The 22,607-nt window shown below is 45.4% G+C and overlaps 2 protein-coding genes across 3 annotated transcripts in view; one reads left to right on the top strand and one right to left on the bottom strand.

The window, feature by feature from the left end:
* Window positions 1-3,497: 3,497 nt before the first annotated feature.
* Window positions 3,498-5,045, top strand: LOC135814555 (protein FRA10AC1 homolog). Its single transcript, XM_065327689.1, has one exon. It carries the CDS (start codon window positions 3,577-3,579, stop codon window positions 4,618-4,620), a length of 1,044 nt encoding a protein of 347 aa, XP_065183761.1. The 5' UTR covers window positions 3,498-3,576; the 3' UTR covers window positions 4,621-5,045.
* A 158-nt stretch (window positions 5,046-5,203) lies between these two features.
* The window catches only part of LOC135814554 (formin-like protein), a 34,997-nt gene continuing 17,593 nt past the window's right edge, over window positions 5,204-22,607 (bottom strand). For both annotated transcript variants that reach the window (XM_065327688.1, XM_065327687.1), the window contains 23 exons: window positions 22,369-22,538; window positions 22,032-22,167; window positions 21,402-21,452; window positions 20,948-21,046; window positions 20,396-20,542; window positions 19,858-19,974; window positions 19,298-19,429; window positions 18,949-18,975; window positions 18,627-18,671; window positions 18,222-18,290; window positions 17,682-17,844; window positions 17,212-17,396; window positions 16,948-17,059; window positions 16,728-16,787; window positions 16,168-16,295; window positions 15,713-15,781; window positions 15,508-15,594; window positions 15,168-15,236; window positions 14,741-14,821; window positions 14,177-14,303; window positions 13,667-13,766; window positions 12,626-12,791; window positions 5,204-7,322 (listed from right to left, as the gene is read on the bottom strand). In XM_065327688.1, the coding sequence (XP_065183760.1) occupies window positions 5,568-7,322; window positions 12,626-12,791; window positions 13,667-13,766; window positions 14,177-14,303; window positions 14,741-14,821; window positions 15,168-15,236; window positions 15,508-15,594; window positions 15,713-15,781; window positions 16,168-16,295; window positions 16,728-16,787; window positions 16,948-17,059; window positions 17,212-17,396; window positions 17,682-17,844; window positions 18,222-18,290; window positions 18,627-18,671; window positions 18,949-18,975; window positions 19,298-19,429; window positions 19,858-19,974; window positions 20,396-20,542; window positions 20,948-21,046; window positions 21,402-21,452; window positions 22,032-22,167; window positions 22,369-22,538 (4,095 nt within the window). In that variant the 3' untranslated portion in view covers window positions 5,204-5,567. The remainder of the gene's footprint in view (window positions 7,323-12,625; window positions 12,792-13,666; window positions 13,767-14,176; window positions 14,304-14,740; window positions 14,822-15,167; window positions 15,237-15,507; window positions 15,595-15,712; window positions 15,782-16,167; window positions 16,296-16,727; window positions 16,788-16,947; window positions 17,060-17,211; window positions 17,397-17,681; window positions 17,845-18,221; window positions 18,291-18,626; window positions 18,672-18,948; window positions 18,976-19,297; window positions 19,430-19,857; window positions 19,975-20,395; window positions 20,543-20,947; window positions 21,047-21,401; window positions 21,453-22,031; window positions 22,168-22,368; window positions 22,539-22,607) is intronic.

Raw genomic sequence — 22,607 nt, 5'->3', positions numbered from 1 at the left:
GCAGCACAGTCCAGACTACTCCAGGCAAGAGTTGTTTTTTTGTAATAAGCTGTGACATCATGTCTTCAGAAGTTCAGGGGATGCTCTATATACTGTATTGGATATGCATGATACTGAGTTCGTCTTAGGAATAAAAAAAAGGGAAGACTGATCCATATTAGTCCATATCACCTACACGATACTGTGACTACTGGCAACGGACCACATGCTGAGCCTAATCAGTCTGGACATAGCGTTGACGAATTCTGACACAAGGAACTCATGCACAGCACGTTGTGATCATACAGCATGTGCACACATGCACAGTTCAGCCAGTCCAAAGCGTGCATATCAACGGTCGGATCAGTGGAGCAGGCTCAGGGCCTCCCATCTTTCTTTTTCTGATAGGCGGTGTTGGTGGCACGTTTCTGACAGTCCACAATCCAAGTGTTATCAGCCACAACGACAGCATGATGTGCCAGCATTGCTGTGCTCTCCCATCTGCATTATCTTCGAATAGAGGCTACGCCGAATGACACAATCGACGCATTATGCCTTGTACTTGTGTGTATTGAGTGGCAAGACAGGGCTTGCGGCGCCACCGTAGTTTTGCAAAGCACCTCAAATGATGACACAATCTCATAACCTCTACATTTGTATAAGACATGCTGGCAGGCAGCAGCTTGATGGGTCGGATGAGATCAGTTGCTCCGCACAGTCCTAGTCAAGTAAGTTTTACAACTCTATGAATCAAACTGTCTTTCCAATGCAAATTTTAATAGCACCAGTTATCAGTATAATATTTTTACTACCTATGCCGTGTCACTGTGGATGCTTGCTCCAGTATTGCCACCTTCACACAGCCCCTGTGGAAAGTGTACACGGCATGGGGTCCCTATGTATGGGTCACACTCAGCAACTCCACCTACTGTGAAAGTGCTGCAGCTCTGCCAACGGAACTGTGACTTCAGCACCTCATGTCCAGCCGATGATTGACTGCTTTTCAGAACCACGTAAAGCCATAGCAATAAGATCGCCAGGGGGTCCAGACCAGAGGACAACATGACATCAACTTGGCATTCCAACTGAGCATGCTGAGAGCTAAGGTGACAGTAGCCTGAGTAGTACATAAAACAACAACACCAACAGTCACAGCAACCAAATGTAAAACAACAACACCAACAGTCACAGCAACCAAATGTACACAAAGTGAAAACAAAATCATTTTGAAATTCCTCAGTATGGGCCCTCAGGGCCTAGGGCCAGGCCCTCGCTTTGGTTGTGTGTCCCTTTGTGAGTGACAGAGGCAAGGCAAGAAAATCAAATTCCCAGGGCAAAACAAACTTAGACGCTAGTAAAAATAAGGAAATAATCATGTCTGTTCCCGAAGGGAACTCACGACGGCCGCAAACACCCGGTGAACCCTAGTACTCTCTAGCTACTGTTGTTCCCAAAGTCGAGATAACACGCTCTACACAATGATGTCATAGAGCCAAGACGAGTTTTGCTCACAGAAGCCGACACTGGAGGATAAGAGGCAATGCCCTAGCTTTGTTCTATAGCTAAACCTGGTGCAATACAGCACTCAATGCGGCACAATGCAGACTTGTACCTTGGCTTCCCTCCACAACACTCTCCTTGGATAACGGCAGAATGCACAACATGCTTCGAGGGCCGGGCTTGACTCTGGGAAGTGTACATGATTGCTTTACTGTTGTATGCATGCTGGCTACCAAGGGAAACTGCCAGAGTTGGTCCTCATTGTGCCAAAGTTAGCCGCTATGATAAAGATTATCGTTGCAGTGAGCGTCGGTTGAACAGTGAATCTAGTATAAATTATGTACACATACACGTACATGCACATGACATACTAAATGTGAAGCTCACCTTGCCTGGGCCATCAACACACTCCGTTCATTTCGTTCATTGACTCCCGTTTACATCTACATGTACGTCTACGGGGAAAATCCACAACGGGTACGGGTGGTCAAGTCTTCACACAGGATAGTTCTTGCCCCGTACACATGGTCACGTTTTTGGAGAAAATTGAAAATAATTCAAACGCGCACACAAGGTCGCTTGGAAAAAGACTGGGAGAGATGTGCACGGCACGTTTGCCTGTTTTACACGTACATGTAGTTGTATTCCTCTCCCCCCCCCCCCCCCTCTCCCTGACACGTCTACGTTCCCCATTTCCTCTGCTCCCCGTTTTCACCCTGCACATGGATCATCATGACAACCAACCAAAAACTCCTTACTGTTAAAGGCAATTCACACGACAGGCACTTGCACGTTTTACAGGGAGTGTGGATTCACACAGCTGCACTCGACGACAGGCACGTTCGCATTTTTGAATGCTTCACCGACCAGTAGCCATGGGTATTTCAAATTTTCAAACACACGCATGCAATAAGTATCATGTTCTAAAAAATATAAATTAAAAAAATTCATGGTTCACGTGAGACTCGGCTGGAAGCCGGGCTTTCCGCATCCGTAGGAACGCCACCACCCTTCAAGGATCAAGGCGCAGGTTGCAGCTAATGTTCTAAAGAGCCGCGTAAAAAATCAAGTCTTGTTTCGCGCTTTTTGGTGTAAATAGAGAGGTTAAGTTTCACGTAAAAGTCTTACGTCCGTGAACTTTTACGTAAAAAAGTGAAAAAACTCACGTAAAATTTGACGTGTTTTACGTGAGTTGACTGTCCCGCACGTAAGTTCATGACGTGGGTTTTTGGAAGTTTCGCTTGGTTATCCCGACCGAATTTGTGTGAGTTTCCGGAATTTTATCGAGATTTATCAAGTTTGTTGGAAGATTTGATATTAATTTTGTGCGAACTAAACCCGAATCCTGCCAGGCAAAATTTCACGTCACGTCGCACGTGTTACTTAACCTCTAAAAATTACACGTAACGTGAGATTTGCACCGCGTTTTGAAAAAGGGCAAAAAACGTGTAACTTAACCTCTCTAATGTACTCGTGCACGCCACGATTATCATGAAAGTGGGCCCCCAGCTCGCTTGCACTTTTCAGCCACTTTCAGCCACTTTTCTCGCTCACAGGTAAAATACCATAGCAACTTTCCAGTGCACGTGGATTTGCCTGTCGTGTGAATCCCCTACAAGGCTTACGTGGACGTAGATGCAACACGTTGTACCGTAGTGTGATGACAGCCTTCCCGTGGGTTCGGTCCTGCCCGAAATATGGAGTTTTTTAGGCTTTTTTCTGTGCCAAAAAGGTTGAGTGGCAAACCATAACCAGGATCCGTTGGATCTGCGGCCTGCACCCGAGGTGGGTTGGTCGGATCCAATTCTGTCAGATCCGAATCCAGATTCAACAATCGAAAGGTTGGGAATCCAGTGGATCCGGTTGATCTGCATCCGGATGCCATCAATCGAACACGCCCTTCTTTTGGACAAACGCATTTTTACGAAGGAAAATGATAGTCTCTCAAAAAAATTGAAAATGAAATGCTTGGAAATTTCAAAAATTTATACAATAATAATTATTATTGCTTACCTTTGAAGCAATGAAAGCCTCGGCCTGAATGAATGGTTGCTGGCTCGTAAGCAGTCTCTCAGAAATGAGAGCATCCTCAGGACAATGGCGAGTAAAATAGACTTTAGCAACGATGGCTATGACTCGGATCTGGAGGAGCCTGAGCCGAAGAAGACTTGGCGTTCGGACCCATTGGCAAAGAAAGAATCCAAGAAAGCTAGCCTTCCCAATAAGAAAGTGTTCCGCGACGAGGTAGACGCTGCTGCCAGGAGAATAGGCCGGTACAATGGCTTCATGGCAATGGATGCCTATTCCAGGCACAAGCAATTTGTCAACTACTACTGCCTACATTATGAGGGAAAGGAGCATTTCACACGAGACGCATCCAGAGACAGAAATGATTACGACGTGTTGGCTGAGAATCATCAATTCTTGTGGAACGACGAAGATGACGACGCTGCCCAGAACAACTGGGAGAAGCGACTTGCAAAGAAGTACTACGATAAACTGTTCAAGGAGTACTGCATAGCTGATTTGTCTCGCTACAAGGAAAACAAAGTGGCCATGAGGTGGCGCGTGGAACGGGAGGTGCTGGATGGCAAGGGGCAGTTTGCATGCGGAGACAGACGTTGTCCAAACACTGACATGCTCACCAGTTGGGAAGTGAACTTTGGCTACATGGAGCATGGTATGAAGAAGAATGCCCTAGTCAAACTCAGGCTATGCAAAGCATGTGCTGCAAAACTGAACTACCACCATGAACATAAACGAGCCATGAAGGAGAAAGAGTTCGAAAAGTCTTTGAAGCGAAAGCAGGAAAAAGAACGACAAGAGAAGAAGAAGAGGAGACGAGAGGGTTCTGGCGAGGATTCTGACCAGTATTCGTCGCATTCCGATCAAGACACATCAGCTTCCGGCGACGGCGCGAATGATGCAGCGGATAGAACGGATGCATTGTTTGCGTCTCTATCTGCATCCGGTGCCAATGCTGGTACTGTGAGTTCTGCTGCTGATCAGTCCAGTGATGTAGCACGTGCTGCACAGGCTAGTAATGACCCGAGTCAAGTCTGGAAAAAGCCGGTTCACGTTGAAATGGAGAAAACACAGGAGGAAGAGTTTGACGACTACTTTCAGGACATGTTCCTCTGACCGCCGTGCCCTTGCATAACAACCTATGCAGTTTCTGCATGTTCAACGTACGATAACAGTTGTCACTGTGGGTGTATTGTGAATAGAGTCAGCCCAGACCTTAGTGTGACAGGTCAGGTAAAACCCATAATTGGTTGCTAGTCTGTTCATTAATTCAAGCTGTGATATTCAAAATTTCTCACAACTTTCACGAAATAGAGATAGTTCATGAAATTCCCATAATGACTTGAGTACACTGTACAGTGAGTGCTATTCCGGGCTATTGCTTTCTACTGCTGCTGGCGGCATCCATGAAACAAACATTAGACTCATATGGCTTTTGATGCCTCTGTATTTTAGCTTTCCTCTCTCTCTGTCCCTCCTGTTTCCTTGCGTTATTTTCACCGATTTTCGTAACGTAATTTATCTGTTCTTTTCCTGTTCAAGTAGTGTGCGTGTGTGTGTGTGTGTGTGTGTGTGTGTGTGTGTATACGTAGGGCATGCGTGTTTACGTTCTGCTACGTTGTACATCCAGAGTGATAAGTTACCCAAGAATTTCCGTGTCCCTGGCATCCAGAAACTGTAGACAAGGCATACCGGTAGATGAGATAGCGCTCCACACGTATGAACATGCACACGATTTGTGAGGTCTTCAATCAGGGAAATGTGTGAGCTTAACGATTTTTAAATTGAATTAATCCGAAAAATCCGAAGGAGAAAAGCCCCCAAACATTTTAATAACTGAGGGGGGGGGGGGGTGGCATTCGGGCCAAGAAAATGCTCAAACTCAGCATTGTTTTGAAAGGACAATCACAATAGTCCTCACAATAGATTTCTTATTCCATGCACTCACATAATATCGTAGGTGGTGTGCTGAATTCTTGTCAGCTGCGCAAAGGTAGAATGTTGTCACATAACTTCATGCAGCAACCAAGCCTAACTTTCAGATACTAGTAGGTTTAGATGTACTAGCCATCAAAACCTTCGTATATGTCACTCTGCCCTTGACCAATTGCGCTCATATCCATGTACTCTTCTTGTGGCGGGTCTTGAGCTGGCTGCAGCACTCCGTCAGAGTTCATTCGATCGTACGGGTTACCACTGCTTCTGGCAGATGGCTGATCAGTCTGGGCTGCTCTTGGATCCAATGTGCCTCTCTTCATGCGGTCATAATCAACAGCTGTCATACCGCCGCACGCCTCGTAAAGTTCTCCATCATCCTCCATTGGCCGCTCAGCCGGTGCAGGATCACGGGGAGGCAGGTATGGTGTAGCAGTGCTTGGTCTGGGTGGTAGCCGTGGTGACGCTGATCCTGGCAGGGGTGGCGCGTTAACCGGTATGAAGTCGTAGTGCGATTGATCAACCAAGGCTGGCGGTGCGAGTGGTGGTGCTATACTTGGCTGGTTTTTCTGCATCGTGGACATTGCAGAAGATAGAGTAGAGCTGGCGCCGCTGGTCGTACCGCTAGCGCTGTCACCAGGTATGAAGTCGTACATATCTCCAGCGTCTTCCTGTACTGCAAGGGTGGTGGCGTGGTTTTGTGCGGGCAAGCTCTGTGGCATGTCTTCGTAGAGAGTGCTGTCAGAGCCTTGTGTGATCAGTGGTTTTTTTGGATGCGCTTGAACACGGGCACCGGGAGCCGCTGCTATTGCCGCCATGTTCGGTATTGGCTTGATCACGACGTCTTCCTCCTCAGAGTCCTCGCCCATCTCATATATCAAACCGTCAGCTTGAGCTTGTTGCACTTCATTCTGGTACTGACTTTCACCAGGCGTGTGTGACGTCAAATCATGCGCCGTTTCGTAGTACTCGTCCACTATCTGACCAGATTGTAATGAACCAGGCGATAGCGGAGCATCATAGCCAACACGTGTCGATGTTTGAGACATTGCATCATCCAGGGGCGGTGGCGGCTCGACCTTGGGCATCACAAAGTCATCGCAGTCCATACTAGCAATGCTGCCCTGGGCAGAGTGCTGTTGACTAGTCTCAGCGGGCATCATGTAGATGTCTGCATCTTCAAAACTTGTGCAGCTATCGGGTGGAGCCATGTACAGCTCACCACCTTCATCAATATTTAGCGACGGTCCCGCTCTGGGCTGGAGTGCATCCTGGTTCTGATACGTAGCATTGGCTGTGCTCAGGTGAGCTCCTTGCTGATCCACTTCTGCCAGTGTCTCTATTCCAACCACTGCTTGGCTGATGACTGTGGGTTGCTGTGGCTGTCGTGACTTGACACTGATCCTCTCCTCAGCAGTGCTGCCATCGGACTCGGCAACAGTCGCTGGACTGTCTTCCACTGGTGGCTCATGTAGAGCTGGTGGCTTTCCATTCAGCATGACATCATTCGGTTGGTCTTGCACCTGGAGCTGGCCAGACTCTGTAAGCAGCAGCTGACCACTCAGACCCGACTTGCCCATCTTTTTCATCTTCTTCTCCAGTTCTTTCTGCTTCTTCTCTTCCTTCTTTTTGTCCTTCTTCGCCTGCTTTTCTGCCTTCTTCTGCTCAGCTTTGCTTAGCTTCGGCGATGGCAAATCCGGCGGCCCTGGCTCAAGTAGTGGCTGGGACGCCAGGACAGACTCTGCTTGTGCCTTCTGCTCTTGTTCCTGCTCCAGTTGTCGCTGCTTTTCATACTTCTTCTGCAGTTGCTCTTGCTGCAGCTGAAGCTTCCGTTCCTCCTCGACTGCCTTCTTTTCCCGAGCAGTGTTCTCATCCACGCCAAGCTGAAATGGCAAAAGGCAGACAAGAGCGTGCATTGAATATGTCAAGTGCATTGCTTCACATGATCACTGCAATCTGATCACAAATCTAAGATCTGAACCATAGATGGACATACAACTTGTGTTTGCACTGGGATCATGGCACTTTATAGTCTGTAGCTACCGGTATGCTATGCTCGTCTCAGGATCAGTGGAACAGCATTACAATACTCTATAGCTACCGGCACCGTATTATCTCCATTATAAGCCCTGGGCTTATATTTTTTCAACCACTCCTGACCCTGGGCTTATATTTTTTCAACCAGTCTTGACCCTGGGCTTATATTGGAGAATGGGGCTTCTACTAGAGACTGGGCTTCTAATTTTTCAACCGTCTGGTACAAATACTTTTTCTTATACTTAGTACCAGTAGCACAACATTTCCCACCAAGTACCGTGAATGCAGTTTTGCACTTCCTGGCACACTGAGTCTGTACATTTTTATCTCGGGGATCACAGACCTGCGTCATAACATGTGTGTATGTGATACTGTGGACGTCAAACATGCATGGACATGATCCAGACAGTTCTCCATTATAAGCCCTGCGCTAATACTGGAGACTGCGCTTGTATATCTTTGAAGCCCTCTTGGAGTGCCCTTATAATAGAGACTGGGCTTCTACGAGAGACTGCGCTTGTAATGGAGATAATACGGTATGCTATGCTCGTCTCAGGGTCAGTGGAACAGCATGCACTGACGGAGCGGGTAACTTAGTGCCGCATACATGTATATTCCATGTTAGCAGAACTGCATTGAAAACTACCGGACATCCATATTGAAACACTGTACGTTCAGTCACATGACTATCATCATGTTCTTGCTCTCCCCTCCAGCAATGTATTTCATTGGTGCCATCGACTCCTGATATAGCGAACCCCATTGTGCAGGAAAAGTAGGTTTTTTTGTGGCCGAAGTTCTTTATAACAGAAGTGCGCTCGCACCTTACAAGCAACACGTCATGAAAGACATGCGGCCCTTGCCTGTATGACTGCACTTGGTATGACTACACTTGGTTTTAGGCTTTCCCTAAATAAGCCCGTTTTCGCCTATTCCGCTTTTCGCTCGGCTCAAAAATACATCAGATTCGGCTGCAAAATCTGCTGATTGTTCAAAAATCGGCTGCAAAATTGGAACAAATTGGAAAATCGGCAAAAATAATTGTTGGCATGTTGGCTTCAAAATTGGTGAGAGATTGGAAGATTTGGTAGATTTCGGCGATTCTCAAAGGAACCCTCCAAAATCGGCGAAAAGCTTAGCGATTTTTTGGTAAGTCTCGTTTTCAACGAATTTTTCGGCCAGCCGATTTGTTTTTTTACTAGTAACGATCTTCCTAATGGCTAATGTTTGTTTGAGAGGAGGTCAAAGGACACGAGTCACACGATCTCAACGCCCTAGTACTACCGGTACAAGTACTGAAGTAGAAAGCTCGAGCGGTCATGCTTGCACCAACATCATTCGTTCGTAAATGCACTTTGCAACAACATTTGGTAGATTTTCGGCGATTTTCAAAGGAATCCTTCAAAATCAGCGAAAGCTTAGCAATTATTCGATAGATGTGGTTTTCAGCGAATTTTTTGGCGACCGGTTTGGGGAAAGCCTACTTGGTTTACATGCGGCCCTATGCAAGATATGGTTCTAAACAAAACCTATTCGCTACAAAGGGTCAATTTTGTATGAGTTCAAACAGGGACATGGACAATGGCTCGCTATATTATCATCAAATTCGCTATAAGAGAGTTTGCTATACTGTAAGAGCAGACATTTTTGGTGGTGTACTTTCCGAAGTAATATTACCGTAGAATCCCGCGGATGAGCCCATGCCCGCACATAAGCCCAGGGTTTGTTCGAACATCACAAGGCTTCATCGTACAAGCCCATGGGCCTAGGTTATACCAAGAGTCCATAAATTATGGACTCTTGGCCATACCATGTACATGTACGTAGTCATGCACATTATAGTTTTTTTCGTACATTTCAGCACAATCATCGGTTGTTTTTGTTTGCACAGTGGTTTTCAGCAATGTTTTTCTCACTTCCTTGATACTTTTCAATAGCACAACTTTGTGTCGCCGTATAAGCCCATGCCCGCGTATAAGCCCATGTTCTCGTATAAGCCCACCGAAATGTCCTTGTGAAACAGATAAGCCCATGGGCTTATCCGCGGGATTCTACGGTAACGGTATTCTCCAAAATGAGCGGTTCGGTGGAGGGAAATTTTCGGTAAACCTGTTTTCCAGGTAAGTGTACTAGTGCTAGTACCAACATATTCGGTGCGTTTTATTTTAGGTAAAAATTGTCGGCACCGAAGTTACTGAAAATAAAACACCACCTAAAATGTCTGCGTTTACAGCACGTGGAGTCGACAGTACTTGTGATGTGTGGCCATACTGAACTTCGAAGGTTACCATGGTTACACCCTTACTATAAGCGGTACACACTAGAGTCATCCTAGAACCCAGGTAAATAAGTACATACATGTAGGTGACTGTACTAACGTTCAGTACAAGTATCTCTCCCCATACTAGTACCCATTCACGGGCACTATACTACCTTTGGGGCTTTCGGCGGCAGCAAGGTCACTGGATTGTTTACTGCTCAGCCTGATTCAGGCATTCTGCGCAATGCAGCACACGATAAGATTATCTTGTAGAGGGTAGTTATACGCTGTATCCATCTTTGGGTAGAACGATTGGGATCAATAGCAAGGCTTTTGGAAGGGGTGCATTTTCTAACACATGAATCTCATCAGCGATGGGTTTCATTTCTGTGTGCACTGGAACGCTAGCGTTCCCTCATACGAGAAACACACCGATTTCGAACTACGCCTGCATACCCAGACACGTTGAAGTATTAGGAGGGAGAGAAATACTTTAATACCCATGAAAAAACGGCACCGAAGTTACTGAAAATAAAACACCACCTAAATTGTCTGCGTTTACAGCACGTGGAGTCGACAGTACTTGTGATGTGTGGCCATACTGAACTTCGAAGGTTACCATGGTTACACCCTTACTATAAGCGGTACACACTAGAGTCATCCTAGAACCCAGGTAAATAAGTACATACATGTAGGTGACTGTACTAACGTTCAGTACAAGTATCTCTCCCCATACTAGTACCCATTCACGGGCACTATACTACCTTTGGGGCTTTCGGCGGCAGCAAGGTCACTGGATTGTTTACTGCTCAGCCTGATTCAGGCATTCTGCGCAATGCAGCACACGATAAGATTATCTTGTAGAGGGTAGTTATACGCTGTATCCATCTTTGGGTAGAACGATTGGGATCAATAGCAAGGCTTTTGGAAGGGGTGCATTTTCTAACACATGAATCTCATCAGCGATGGGTTTCATTTCTGTGTGCACTGGAACGCTAGCGTTCCCTCATACGAGAAACACACCGATTTCGAACTACGCCTGCATACCCAGACACGTTGAAGTATTAGGAGGGAGAGAAATACTTTAATACCCATGAAAAAACACACGCACACACGTCTCTTCCCCATCCACTCATATTATGAATGTGACTTTAGTTACGTCCAACCACATCGCAATGGCCTCTGAATAGAAGTATTTATGTAGTCAACAAATAATGTCATGTTTATAGTCATATCAACAAATTAGGTTTTCAGCATAAAAGAGCATTATGATAAAGATGGAGTCTCTGTGCATGAAGATTACCGCCAATACAATCATGTGCATCCAATGCACTGTAGTTTCCATACAGTGGCATCCAATCTCTTGCTAGTATAAACATATCTATTTCACAGCACAATTTAGACCACATATTAACTATTAGCACATTTTAAAGGGCAGAATCTGCCGCATAATGTTATGTCCAAATGGTGTCAATACGTATTACAACAATTTAACAATGCAAGCCTAGCCATGCTCTGTTGTCTCAAGCTATCATTGTTATTGTTACATGCAATCCGAATGACATCCTCGTTATGAAGTGGTATCAGTGTAGAGCATAGAAATCATTGGAATTAAAAGTTAGCTTACGATTAGAAGCCTATTTAATACGCATTCCTCAGAAAGGTATTTTGGAATAATTTGTGGTAAGAAATTCATCAAAATAAGGTCTTTTATCAGGCAAATTCAGGACTCACTGGCTATCTCTCTCTCTCTCTCTCTCTCTCTCTCTCTCTCTCTCTCTCTCTCTCTCTCTCTCTCTCTCTCTCTCTCTCTCTGTTTCTCTCTCTCTATCTCTCACTCACTCTCTCTCTCTTTTTCCCTCCCCCTCACATGGGCATCATAATGTACTTGCAAAACACACGCACGCTGACTAGCGAATAGAGTTGATATGGGCAACGCAACTTCATACTTCGCTCAGCCACAGCCCTGTCAGCACGACCCCTGATACCGTGGCATACATGCATGCATACATCCCTGATCAGGTGCTGCAGTAGCCAAACACACTTCTCATTGTGCTCAAAGTGTTGTTATCGACGACGACGAGACTTTCTCTTGCGCGACATGCGGCGGCGGAACATATCGCAAGAGGTGACAACGCTACACTGGCATGCTCCACTCAGTTCATCCTACGAAAGAGACAAATTACCAATTCACGGTCAGGAATGGGGAGTACACATTACTAACATTACAGTAGGCATTCCGACTGCATCAAAGTAAATACAACACGTCTGCAGCATTGCTAGGTCATACCTACACAACACATTTCACAGTGAGTAAGAACAGCACTGTCGGGTGCCGAAGAACTGGGGCCGGTCCGCCTCAAAGCCTAGCTCGGTCTTGTTTTCATGTGTTGCTGTCTATGCGCAGTCGAGGCACTGCGTATATATATCAGTATATGCCTGTGCTTCGTGACTTTCTAGCCCGTTTGTTCTTCGGCACTACAGTTGTCGGCGCCCGACAGTACTGTACTAAAGTTTCCAACATACAATGAGGTGTATCAATTCCGCGCACAGTATGTGACCAAGCGATCACAATACATGCACACATAGTTCTAGGTGCCTGGTAAGAAGACCACGGCATTGGTCTTACGGGTCCCCCTGCAGTGTAAGTTAGTAATTTATGAATAGATGTTAGTGGCATTAGACATCGGATCAACATGTGCATGATGTTATTAGCTTGTAGTGATGCATCATACAAAACACTATGCACCAAGAAATGCACCTAAGCATACGTGCACACACACATCATGCATGTGTACAAAACTATGTTTTTCTGTTATTTCATCTACGCCTAATTACTTTAGTTAGGATCTGAAGATGAAGTACTTCTGCTATGGGTATTCTACCTACCTTCCACATGCGAACAAAGTTGACAAAGAGCCCGAAGAACTCTGATGGGTCGGTGTTCTTTGGGCTCTCCCCGAACAGCATGCACACATCCTTGAAGGCTTCATCCATCTTCTTGTAGTTGTCGGAGATAGCTGTCACCTTGCGAAATGCGCGGTTATAGAAGGAGTATTCAAAAATGTAGTCAAGGACAAACCACTCTGGATGGTCACTATGCTTGTGAGATGCACATATACACCTTGAACCCAGTCACAAGATGCAGTAGACGTGTAGGCATTAGTACAGTACAAGTTGACATGAACCTACCCCAACATCTCCATCATCACACACGTTACACATGATTCCGGTACCAAAGTAATGTTAATTGCCATCTACATCATATGAATGACATATGTGCTGTACTGAAAATGTTGTAGCGGAGGAATGCAGAGCGGATACTCACCGTCAATCAGTTACCCAGCACATCCATTCTGTGCCCTTTTCGTGTATGTATCATTAGGGAGGTTTAGTTCCCACGTAACGGAAACGCATACGTGGGTGATCCACGTAAAGTGGATGAAGGGCATCCACGTTGCGATGTTGTGTTTAGTCACACGGAACAAACAAACGCCTGAAGCGAAAGGCCCAAACCTGGTCAAAGACGAAGCTACCCGGGCCTATAAGCTCATCGAATATTTTGATTTCGTGCTTCGGAAATTTCTTCAGCTGAGCACCCTCACAGCTCGCAAAATGCGCTCCATTCTGATTTTCACCCACGTTCTGGCGGAACGTGGGTGAGCCTCCATACACGGTATGTCGTGAATCAGAAAACGTCTGTACGTGGGTCACTGAGTATCACGTGGTACACACACGTAAAGTACCCACGGATTACGTGGGACTAAACCTCCCTAGTATGTGTGTGTGTGTGTGTGTGTGTGTGTGTGTGTGTGGGTGTGTGTGTGTGTGTGTGTGTGTGTGTGTGTGTGTGTGTGTGTGTGTGTGTACATGCAATACACGGTGGCTGTAAAAATCCCAGTTCATCAACACATGTGTGGAGAGGATATGAAGATGATAAAGTTGTTGGACTGCTTCTCTCGCTCATAGAGTGTGATGTCGATTCCTTTGCGCAGACCCTGTACATCCTGTGCAAGTGTCTGCATGGACACTGTGTACACAAATACAGCAGAAACCGGGTATAGTAGTATTGGTTGACAGGGAGCATTACCACACAATAAGCTACTGAGTGCACTCTCATCTACAGCAGTATAATGTATGCGTCAAGTTGGGCATCCGACAACAACTGCTTATGCACAACCAGTAAGTGGCAGTACATGCATCAGGATGTGAGCAGCTACATAACTTTTTTTAAGTACAGTAACAACAATGCTCTAGTTTGCCTTCCAATCTGGACCTGCGACTGCCACTTCCATCATCAGAATGACTCGTTTCGGGACAGGAACCATTGGCTCATCTAATACAAGTACTTATCATTACCTCTAGCAATGGGCTTTTCAAAGGTTCAGAGTCATGTGTACGTGTCTCACTGTGTGTCTGGATGTGTGGCCACTGTCTCACCTCCGGTAGCTCCAGCTAGATTCAATTCCTCATAGAAGTCAGTGATGTCAGGAAAGTTCTTCTCCACTGTTGAGACCAAGAAATGCAGCAGGTTCTGCTTGCGATCTGTCGAACGCGTGTCCAGCAGCTAGTGAACATGTGAATACAACAAACCAGAGATCAAGTTAGATGGAATGTTCAGCCAAATGAGAACTCATGACCAAAGCATGCCCCGATTTCAAAGGTGATAGCCCCAGGTTGATCAGGTTGATGACGTTACGAAGTTAAGTCACAGCTGTTCAAGTTTTTTTTCGCTCAATTTGGTACATTATGATGAAGTCATAATTTGCCGAGATCTAAGACGCCAAGGCATAAACTTTCGTGTCGAACGGTAGAAAAGGAAGTAGCAATATTTCAGCTCTCCACTGTCAGAAGGAAATCCGGGATATTTCTAAACTTTGTTATGGGGCACCTTATTAGTACCCAACAGGAAAATCTAACAGGAAGTTTGGCTGTTGTAGCAATACAAGAAAGACAGAGGCAATTCCCCAGCTCCGTATCACACGGCCTGCATTTCATGCTCACCCTTGCCAGAGACTCCAGCTTGAATCCATACACTGGCCCACGGCGTCCACTATTCATGTAATTGCCAAAAGCAAGAATGATCTTTGAGGGCACACAGAATACAAAATGTCGGGAAATAGAGTATGAGTTCGCAATACTATCTTCTGAGAGCCATACATGCTGTGATGTGGAGTGCAATCACCATTAATTTTCTGTATTAATAATTTCTTGTGCCTGGCTTGCATGCAGGTTCTCTCTTCCCCGACGACTAACCGTAAAACAACTTGCATTCAATGTTCTACATCTGTTAAAATGCTGAGGCAAGTGTGGTATCTCACAACGAGAAACCAATCTTTTTTACGATTATCACCGATGTCACTACAAATGTCACTACAAATGTGGTAATGTGGTATGTCAGAAATATTCCCCCAGACTTTCATAGACTTACCTCAAACAACTTCCTCAGTTTTCGACTATTCATGATGGAAAGGGACGCCTTTAGCACTGCGTTGATTTGCTGAAATGCACAGAGCACAGTTGGTAGGAGGGAATGTCACTTCAAGAAGCACACAGACACATGTTGAATTCCGCGAGAGTGTTATTTGAAGTACACTAATTCTGTGAGTAACACTCAAGTTGTTATAGACCCGTAACTGAATGAAAAATTGAGCTCTCCCATTATTCTACTGAGTGCCGGTAAGCTAAATTAAGCATCTTACAAGAGAAACTATACATAGTGTCACATGACCTCGGACCAAGATCAGGAAAGCATGCAGTGGGTGACTTACAGGCGCTACCGTGGCCACTAGCTCATCGAAGTAACCAGCAAACGTCATGACATGCAGCCGGGATTCGTAACGCTCCACCTTGGACATCTGCCGCAGTAATCAGACAACATGTGCATATGCCATGCATGATAATTATTAAGAATGAAGGCAGGGAGATATTAAACAAGGCAAAAGTAATGGGGATTGTGTGTTGCCGGCTACTTACCACATGCAGGAACTCCTCAGCCTCACCAAAGTTCTGCACCTTCTCTGCATTTGCATTGAGCTTCTGAAGCTGTTAAGACAAACAAGAGACAGAGAGCACAAGAGGAAGTCTAGGGCTTGAAAGTTATTTGTTGGCTATTTGAACACTACTAGGAATGTGACAGTCAGCCATAAGAAATTGATGGCAGAGCACAACTTTTGTTTCAAATTGAGCAGTTCTCAGGGCCTCTACACGACTGACTCGGAAAGTTGGAAACACGGTAAAACCAATATTGCTCAGACACAATGCTGTGATACTTCTGGAAACGGTCGACCAGACACCTTGCCAGGCACCTTGGTTTGTACAGAATAGTTTGATACAAATCTTGCCCCCCCCCCCCCAACCTTCATCACCCCCCCCCCCCACCTTCATCACCCCTTTCATACATGTGTTTGCAATTCATCGTACACTCTCACCTCGTCTTTGGTTGGTACAAACTTCAATAATAGCTCCGCATGGTCTGCATGCAAGCCATCCAAGTCAGTGTTTTGAATGTACTGTCGGATTTTGTTAGATGGATGGCCAATGCGACGCTTTGCAATAACTACAGGTACACGGAAGAAAAGAAAACAGAGACAACCACCAAGATGTGATTATAAGACAACGGAATTATTATCCATTCCCTTCAGGTATATTCCTGTTTTCCATCACTAGATGTTATTAGTTGCTGCATTGCAAGCAATCTGATTACACAACATCAAACATATGTCTGGTATCAGGGTGATGCTAAGTTAGAGCGTAAACCGACAGGAAGGATTTCATCTTGATATTGAATGCGTGTCAGAGGTGTGTACTTCAAAGCATGTGCGTGTTGCAGGGAATGCAGCATTGCAGATATTGACCTGATGTTGCCTTCACTGGATTGATAACAGAGAGTTATCACGGTCTAATCACTCCACACCCCAACAAGTCCCTATCCTCTTAGCTAATGTGTAGTGGCTCCAGAGATCTACAGTACAAAGTGACCGCTACATACCAAGGTTGCGAGCTCTGTTCGTTTCAATCAATGTAACTTGCTCGGCAAGCTTCTTCTTAGCTGTGAATAAGCACCACACAATAGACAGCAATGGAGACATTAGTATACATAAGTTTAATGATGCATGGAAAGTAAAGTCAGCTCTTTAGGTACGGAGCTTGTGCAGTTGAAAAGCAGATCCATACACTATTGGCACATCAGTGTAGGCAAGCTAACTTACCAGCTTCTCTCTTGGCCAAGGCCTTCTCGCTTTCTTCTTTTCTCTTCACCTGGAAAAGGCTCTCAAACTCATGGAAGTCGAAAGTTGCTAGTATGGCTTCGTCATCGATACTCTGTACGTGCAAAAGGAAATTGGGTAGTGTATGAGTGGCATACCATACAAACGACAAACCACCATCTTAAACATTCGCCAGGCAAATTATACAGATGACAAGCTGCTATTTCAAACAACTTCATGGCATCCACATCCATAGATAGTACCAACCTTGAAGATGGTGTTATCCACCTCTCGCAAGACCACCCAGTTCAGCATTGGCAACGGCACATTGCTCTTGATAAGAGCTCTCTGCTTACCACCAGCCATTCCCGGCATTGGAGGTGGTGGAGGTGCACCTGGTATACCCGGCATACCGGGCATGGGCGGGGGTGCTGGCGGTCCACCTGGAAGTCCTGCACAATTTGTAGTCACACCAATAACAGCAAGACATGGCAAATGCTGTAGACTGTGTGCATGTGTGTGTGTACACACTTCAGTAGTCCGTGGCAATTCAACACTACAACGTTGTATACCTGCACTCAGTTGAAATGAAAGCAATAATGATGGGTTACTCCTTGCTTTATTTCTCTCTGGAGGCTAAGGAAAATACTTTCTAATAGCCAGAAGATGTATAACTCATGGCTTTTGTATGACAGGTCATCAACGTCAGGAATAACAAAGAGGAGTACAGCTTGTACCTGGTAGCGGTGGTGGAGGTGGAGGCGGTGCACCACCCGATGCTGGTGGCGGCGGAGGTGCTTTGGCATAGTCACCCATTGCTGGCGGTGGCTCCATTGGCTTCAGTATCTCGTCATCGCCTTCAATCTCCACTGGCTTGCCTACATCTTTTTCATAGACTTTCTGCAAATTGCAGCACACGCACACAGTTCCAATAAGAATTGAGACGGCAGGCTGGATAGTACCTAAAGAGGTCAACTAAAATGAATACTAGGTGTCACAGTGTATCAACGTTATGTCATCACCAAACTATCCCCAATACTGTAGGCTCTTGGTAGTCTCTCACACTCTTGCTGACCAATGAAAACAAGTTAGAACTCGACAGAGCCAAATCAGGCTAAAAAAGGACACACAGCAATAAACCAAGTAAGAAATAGGATATTGTATGCTCCAGTTACTCATGTTATTCTCGGCGTCCATCTGGTTTTAAATGAAAAATAGCAGGAGATGGGGCTGTGACTTGAAAGGCACATCACAACACCGATTTCACTATTGCTCACCGAGAGTACTTCCACACGCTCCCTCAGCATCCTCGCTCGTTCGTGATACTTCTCACCAGTTGTTACCAGCTAAAACAGAGCACAAGGTGGATTCCACATGTCAGCATGTGTCAATTATTGCGGCCATATACAAGCTCAAAAATATGAGTGCCATGGACAGGAACCTCGGTGCAGGGTTTACAAAACAGTATCGGGCTGGGATTGGCATACACACAGCGCATGAGAAAACACTGCAGGTGATTATATGCCATGTTTGAACAGTCAAGCTTGATTCCAATGATGTTGTCTTGTCACTCTCCGTAAACATGTGTGAATGTAGACATATAAAGCTGAAAAGAGAATTTCTCTCGACAAAAAACGCCCCAGCCGGCGGTGGATTGCTTATGTGGACATCAGCAGCCCTACCTCGTCATTCTGCAGCAGTAGACATTGACGTTCCTTTTCACCATCCTACAATAGAGAAAATGGAATGAAATGCAGAGCAAAGAGTGTATTACTTACTGGCACTAAGCGGACTTGGTCGGAAACATGGAAAAATCCAAGCCCAAGTATATTTTTGCACAATATGAATACATCTTATAGTGCTGCCTTGGGCAAAAGTAGCCCACTAAAGCTGGAGTTATATCTGCATAGTCCTTCATCATCATTGCAGACCGCTCAAGGTATTAGACTGCAGACGCATGCACTGACTACAACGTGGTGGAGCACACAGTGTGACTTGACTTACATCGATGCGGCCTTGGAGGAGATCCACCTAAGACAACCAGAGGACAGAAGAGTGGAAAATGAATTTCAAAACGGTTAAAATAGGCAATGTTGAATACGATACTGATGAACATTCAGACACAATGGTCATGTCAATCTCAACCGTTGTGCATTTGTATAGCTGTCATTGGCGTGGAAGGTCATGATAACAGTGCACATTGGCGTCAATACCGTCGCAGGGTGGGCACTCTACAGCTGTAATATGACGACAATAATGATGCATTATCATATATTACGCACCGAATAATGGAGGACGTTACAGGACACCAATAACCAGCAGGCACATTTATTTCATTGCCAGAGCATCTTACCTCATCGCGGAGTAAGTTGGAACGGTTACGCAGCATCAAGAACTCATCCATCACTCCTTGAACATCCACAACATTGGAACGCCACTGTTCCAGCTCACGGAGAACTCCCACATCTTGACGCCCACGTAGAGACTACGTAGAAAGTAGAAGAAAATTTCACAATGCATACACACTGGCATGGGATACTTGCTAGGGCAACGTACATGTATTCCTCCAACTCTCGAGCTAGCAATACTATGTGTCAGGTGCAAGCCAGGCAAGGAATGGTTTACTTCAGTCTGCCCCATCATTGCTCAAAACATATCAGTGTTCAAGCTTAGACTTTTAAAATGGACCCTTTGATCCGCTGATGTAGCAACGCACTGCTCTACGCCATACGGATTGTTCGATATCAACCATTTTGGTTTTGAAGGGACCTGTAGGTAGCAAACTGTACATGTACTTGTGGAGTAGATGCTTTGAAGGGACCAGTCATACTGAAGTAGTACGATGTAGTTAGTAGTAAGATGCAGTACAATGCACATGTAGATGCTGGCTGTACATGTATTACTTTTACTTACACGCTCTACTAGATCAGGATCAAAGCCGACTGACTTGAGCTCCTGTTGCAGGAACACTCGCAAGTTCATGCTGGCAGCGGTGTGCACCAGAGAGTTGATGAAACATAGTGCAGCAACCTGTGGATCAAGTACACATGTACATGTACAACTCATTACAACATGTAGAGTATGTGACTACCATAGGTAGTGCAATGGTGTACATATGCTAGCTTAGAAACGTGACAAAATAGTCGTGAAAATCAGCACTGTATGGTCTCAGCTATAAACATCAATGTCCGATTCAAACCTGCATGCTCTGCTCATTCTGCTGTAAATCGAAACCCGCCTAAGACGACCGCTCAAAGGACCTTCAAAACGTGGTCTCTGTCACCAGGTGGTCTCCTTATCCAGGGTCATTTGGCTGGAAATAGCATTCCTTGGTTTTGGTTGTAGTGGACCTCTGGGACAGGTGGTCGCCTCATCCGAGTGGTCGCATTGACAGGTTTTACTGTACATACAAGTACTGGTATAAGTATCCCTGTGCATATGCCTGCAGTACCTGGAAATGATGATCTAGTGGCTCTTCAGTCAGCTGTGCCACCAGGTTTTCAAAGCGTCGACGTTCACCGGTGATACGTTGTAGGTGATCCAGTGCAGACAGTGTTTTACGATGACCACCAGGAGTGATGGCTGCAGTGATCAAGAGCTATATTGCAAAAACAAAACAAATAGCCTTCATCAGATAGATCAAAGGCATGACCATTGTAAGCAACTCCTTCATGGCAGCATCTTGTTGAGGTGGGTAACTTGTCAAAATTACATGAGTACATATACATCTCAACTATCCGGGTACATGCTGTAGGGGTGATGGAGGAGAGAAATGAAGCAGTGTAAACCGCAAAATGAATGACGCATGTGATAAAGTAGTAGTATATGCATGGACAGTATATATTCGTGGGTTGACTTGCAAATGGAATCAATGCCCCCCCCCCCCCCCTAAATATTCCATTGCGACGGGCCGCCCATGCACCGACATAGGACAGTGCGATACATTCCTATAAGAGTCACATGTACAAGTACAACAGCAGCCAGTGCCTTCTGTACACGGTACCTTCAAGACGAGCGCTCTGGTCTTCGGTTGAGGATTTCTCAGTGACAACGTCAGTACCCGGATGCTGTCCTCAATGTTCAGAACGGCTGTAAAACCATACTATAACAAGAAGAGCAATAGAAATGAAAGAATGTCATTTCAGCCTTTTCGGACACATATGCATAATATTATATTTGATAGATTGATCGATTAGACTTTAGAGAGTGACCACGTGATCTAAGAGGGCTTTCTATTTGGTTGTTCTGTGGTCTTGAAGAAGATGGAAGGGAAAGAAGTCGGGAAGAGGGGAATGGTAAATCTCTCTTTGACTATGAAGTTGAGGTAGTGAATCTCTCGACGAGTATGAGGTTTGGTACATAGCTAATGCCTTAGACTGCAAGAGAGGGCTCATCACAAACTTATTATGTGGTTGATACGGGTGAATTAATTGATCATGTTGGTCCCGTGTTCTTACTCTGTTAGCCATGATAGCCTTCAAGCACAGGACGCAGATATGCTCATCGAACTGGGCACAGAAGAATCAGAAAACAGAATGACTGCTTTAGATTAGGGCTGAGCCGGGTAGCATTTTCTTCGGGTATCGGGTCCGGGTAGTTTTCCACGGGTAGCACGGGTACCCGATCGGGTAATGTTCCCATGGCAAGACCACAATGCACACCGGCTCCTTCCCTTACACACTGGGTAGACATGCGTGAATTATTTGTACACGTGCACTGTACTAGTCTGTAGACCTCTCTCTCTACTCTTTCTACATGTCATCTGCGACTTCGGGTTTTCGGGTACGATTCGATACCCGTCTACCCGAGGTCCTCACGGGTAGCACGGGTACCCGACTACCCGTGCACACCACTGCTTTAGATAGATACACAAATAATAGGACATACTACATATGATAGGCAGCCCATACCTAAACTTTAGAATTACCAACAGCATGCACGGCAGCTGTCATAGTGTATATTACTGGAGTAATGTACTTGTACATGATATCAGTCATCTTCTACATTTCTTCTTCAGAAACGGAATCAGACGAAGAATTTGATTGGATGTTAGATCTTTGTCTTGTGCTCTACTAAATGCCTCTCACCAGTTCGGGATTTCGATCCAGAGCTTCATAACCTTTCTTTAGTTTCACTGGCGGTGGCGGATTCTGAATATCAGTGAGCAGCTGGATCATGAGATAGGCTCCACGGTTCGGATCATCGATGAATTCTCGGATCCATCTGCCAACCAGAAACAAGATCACACGGCCACAGTTGATTGTGATTAGGATTGTGATTACCAAACAAACTTTCCTTACTAGTCACGGTTCACATTGTCAAGGTACTGTATACGTTATGCCTGTTTTTGAATGACTGCAGGACTACATAAATACATAAATGTATGACTCTTTCAGTCTTTAGTCTTCACAAAGCTTTACTTACTCTCCAGGGTTCGTCCTGAGGTCAACCTCCAGTGATTGCAAAATATCATGCAGTCTTAGTAGGCCTTTCAGGTGCTTCTTCTTCAGCTTACGCGTCCGCAGCGCTGGGTCCATGTGCCTTTGCAGCTGCTCCGTATAGAAGAAGGTCGAGTAACGGGGCTGTACTTCATGCTGAACACAAATCCATATACACACATACACACACACACACACACACACACACATGCACATACATACAAT

Source organism: Sycon ciliatum, chromosome 4 (assembly GCF_964019385.1).
Source record: "Sycon ciliatum chromosome 4, ocSycCili1.1, whole genome shotgun sequence".
In the NCBI taxonomy this organism is placed as follows: domain Eukaryota; kingdom Metazoa; phylum Porifera; class Calcarea; order Leucosolenida; family Sycettidae; genus Sycon; species Sycon ciliatum.
The sequence above is the reverse complement of the archived record's forward strand: the minus strand, read 5'-3'. Positions and strand labels throughout refer to the sequence as shown.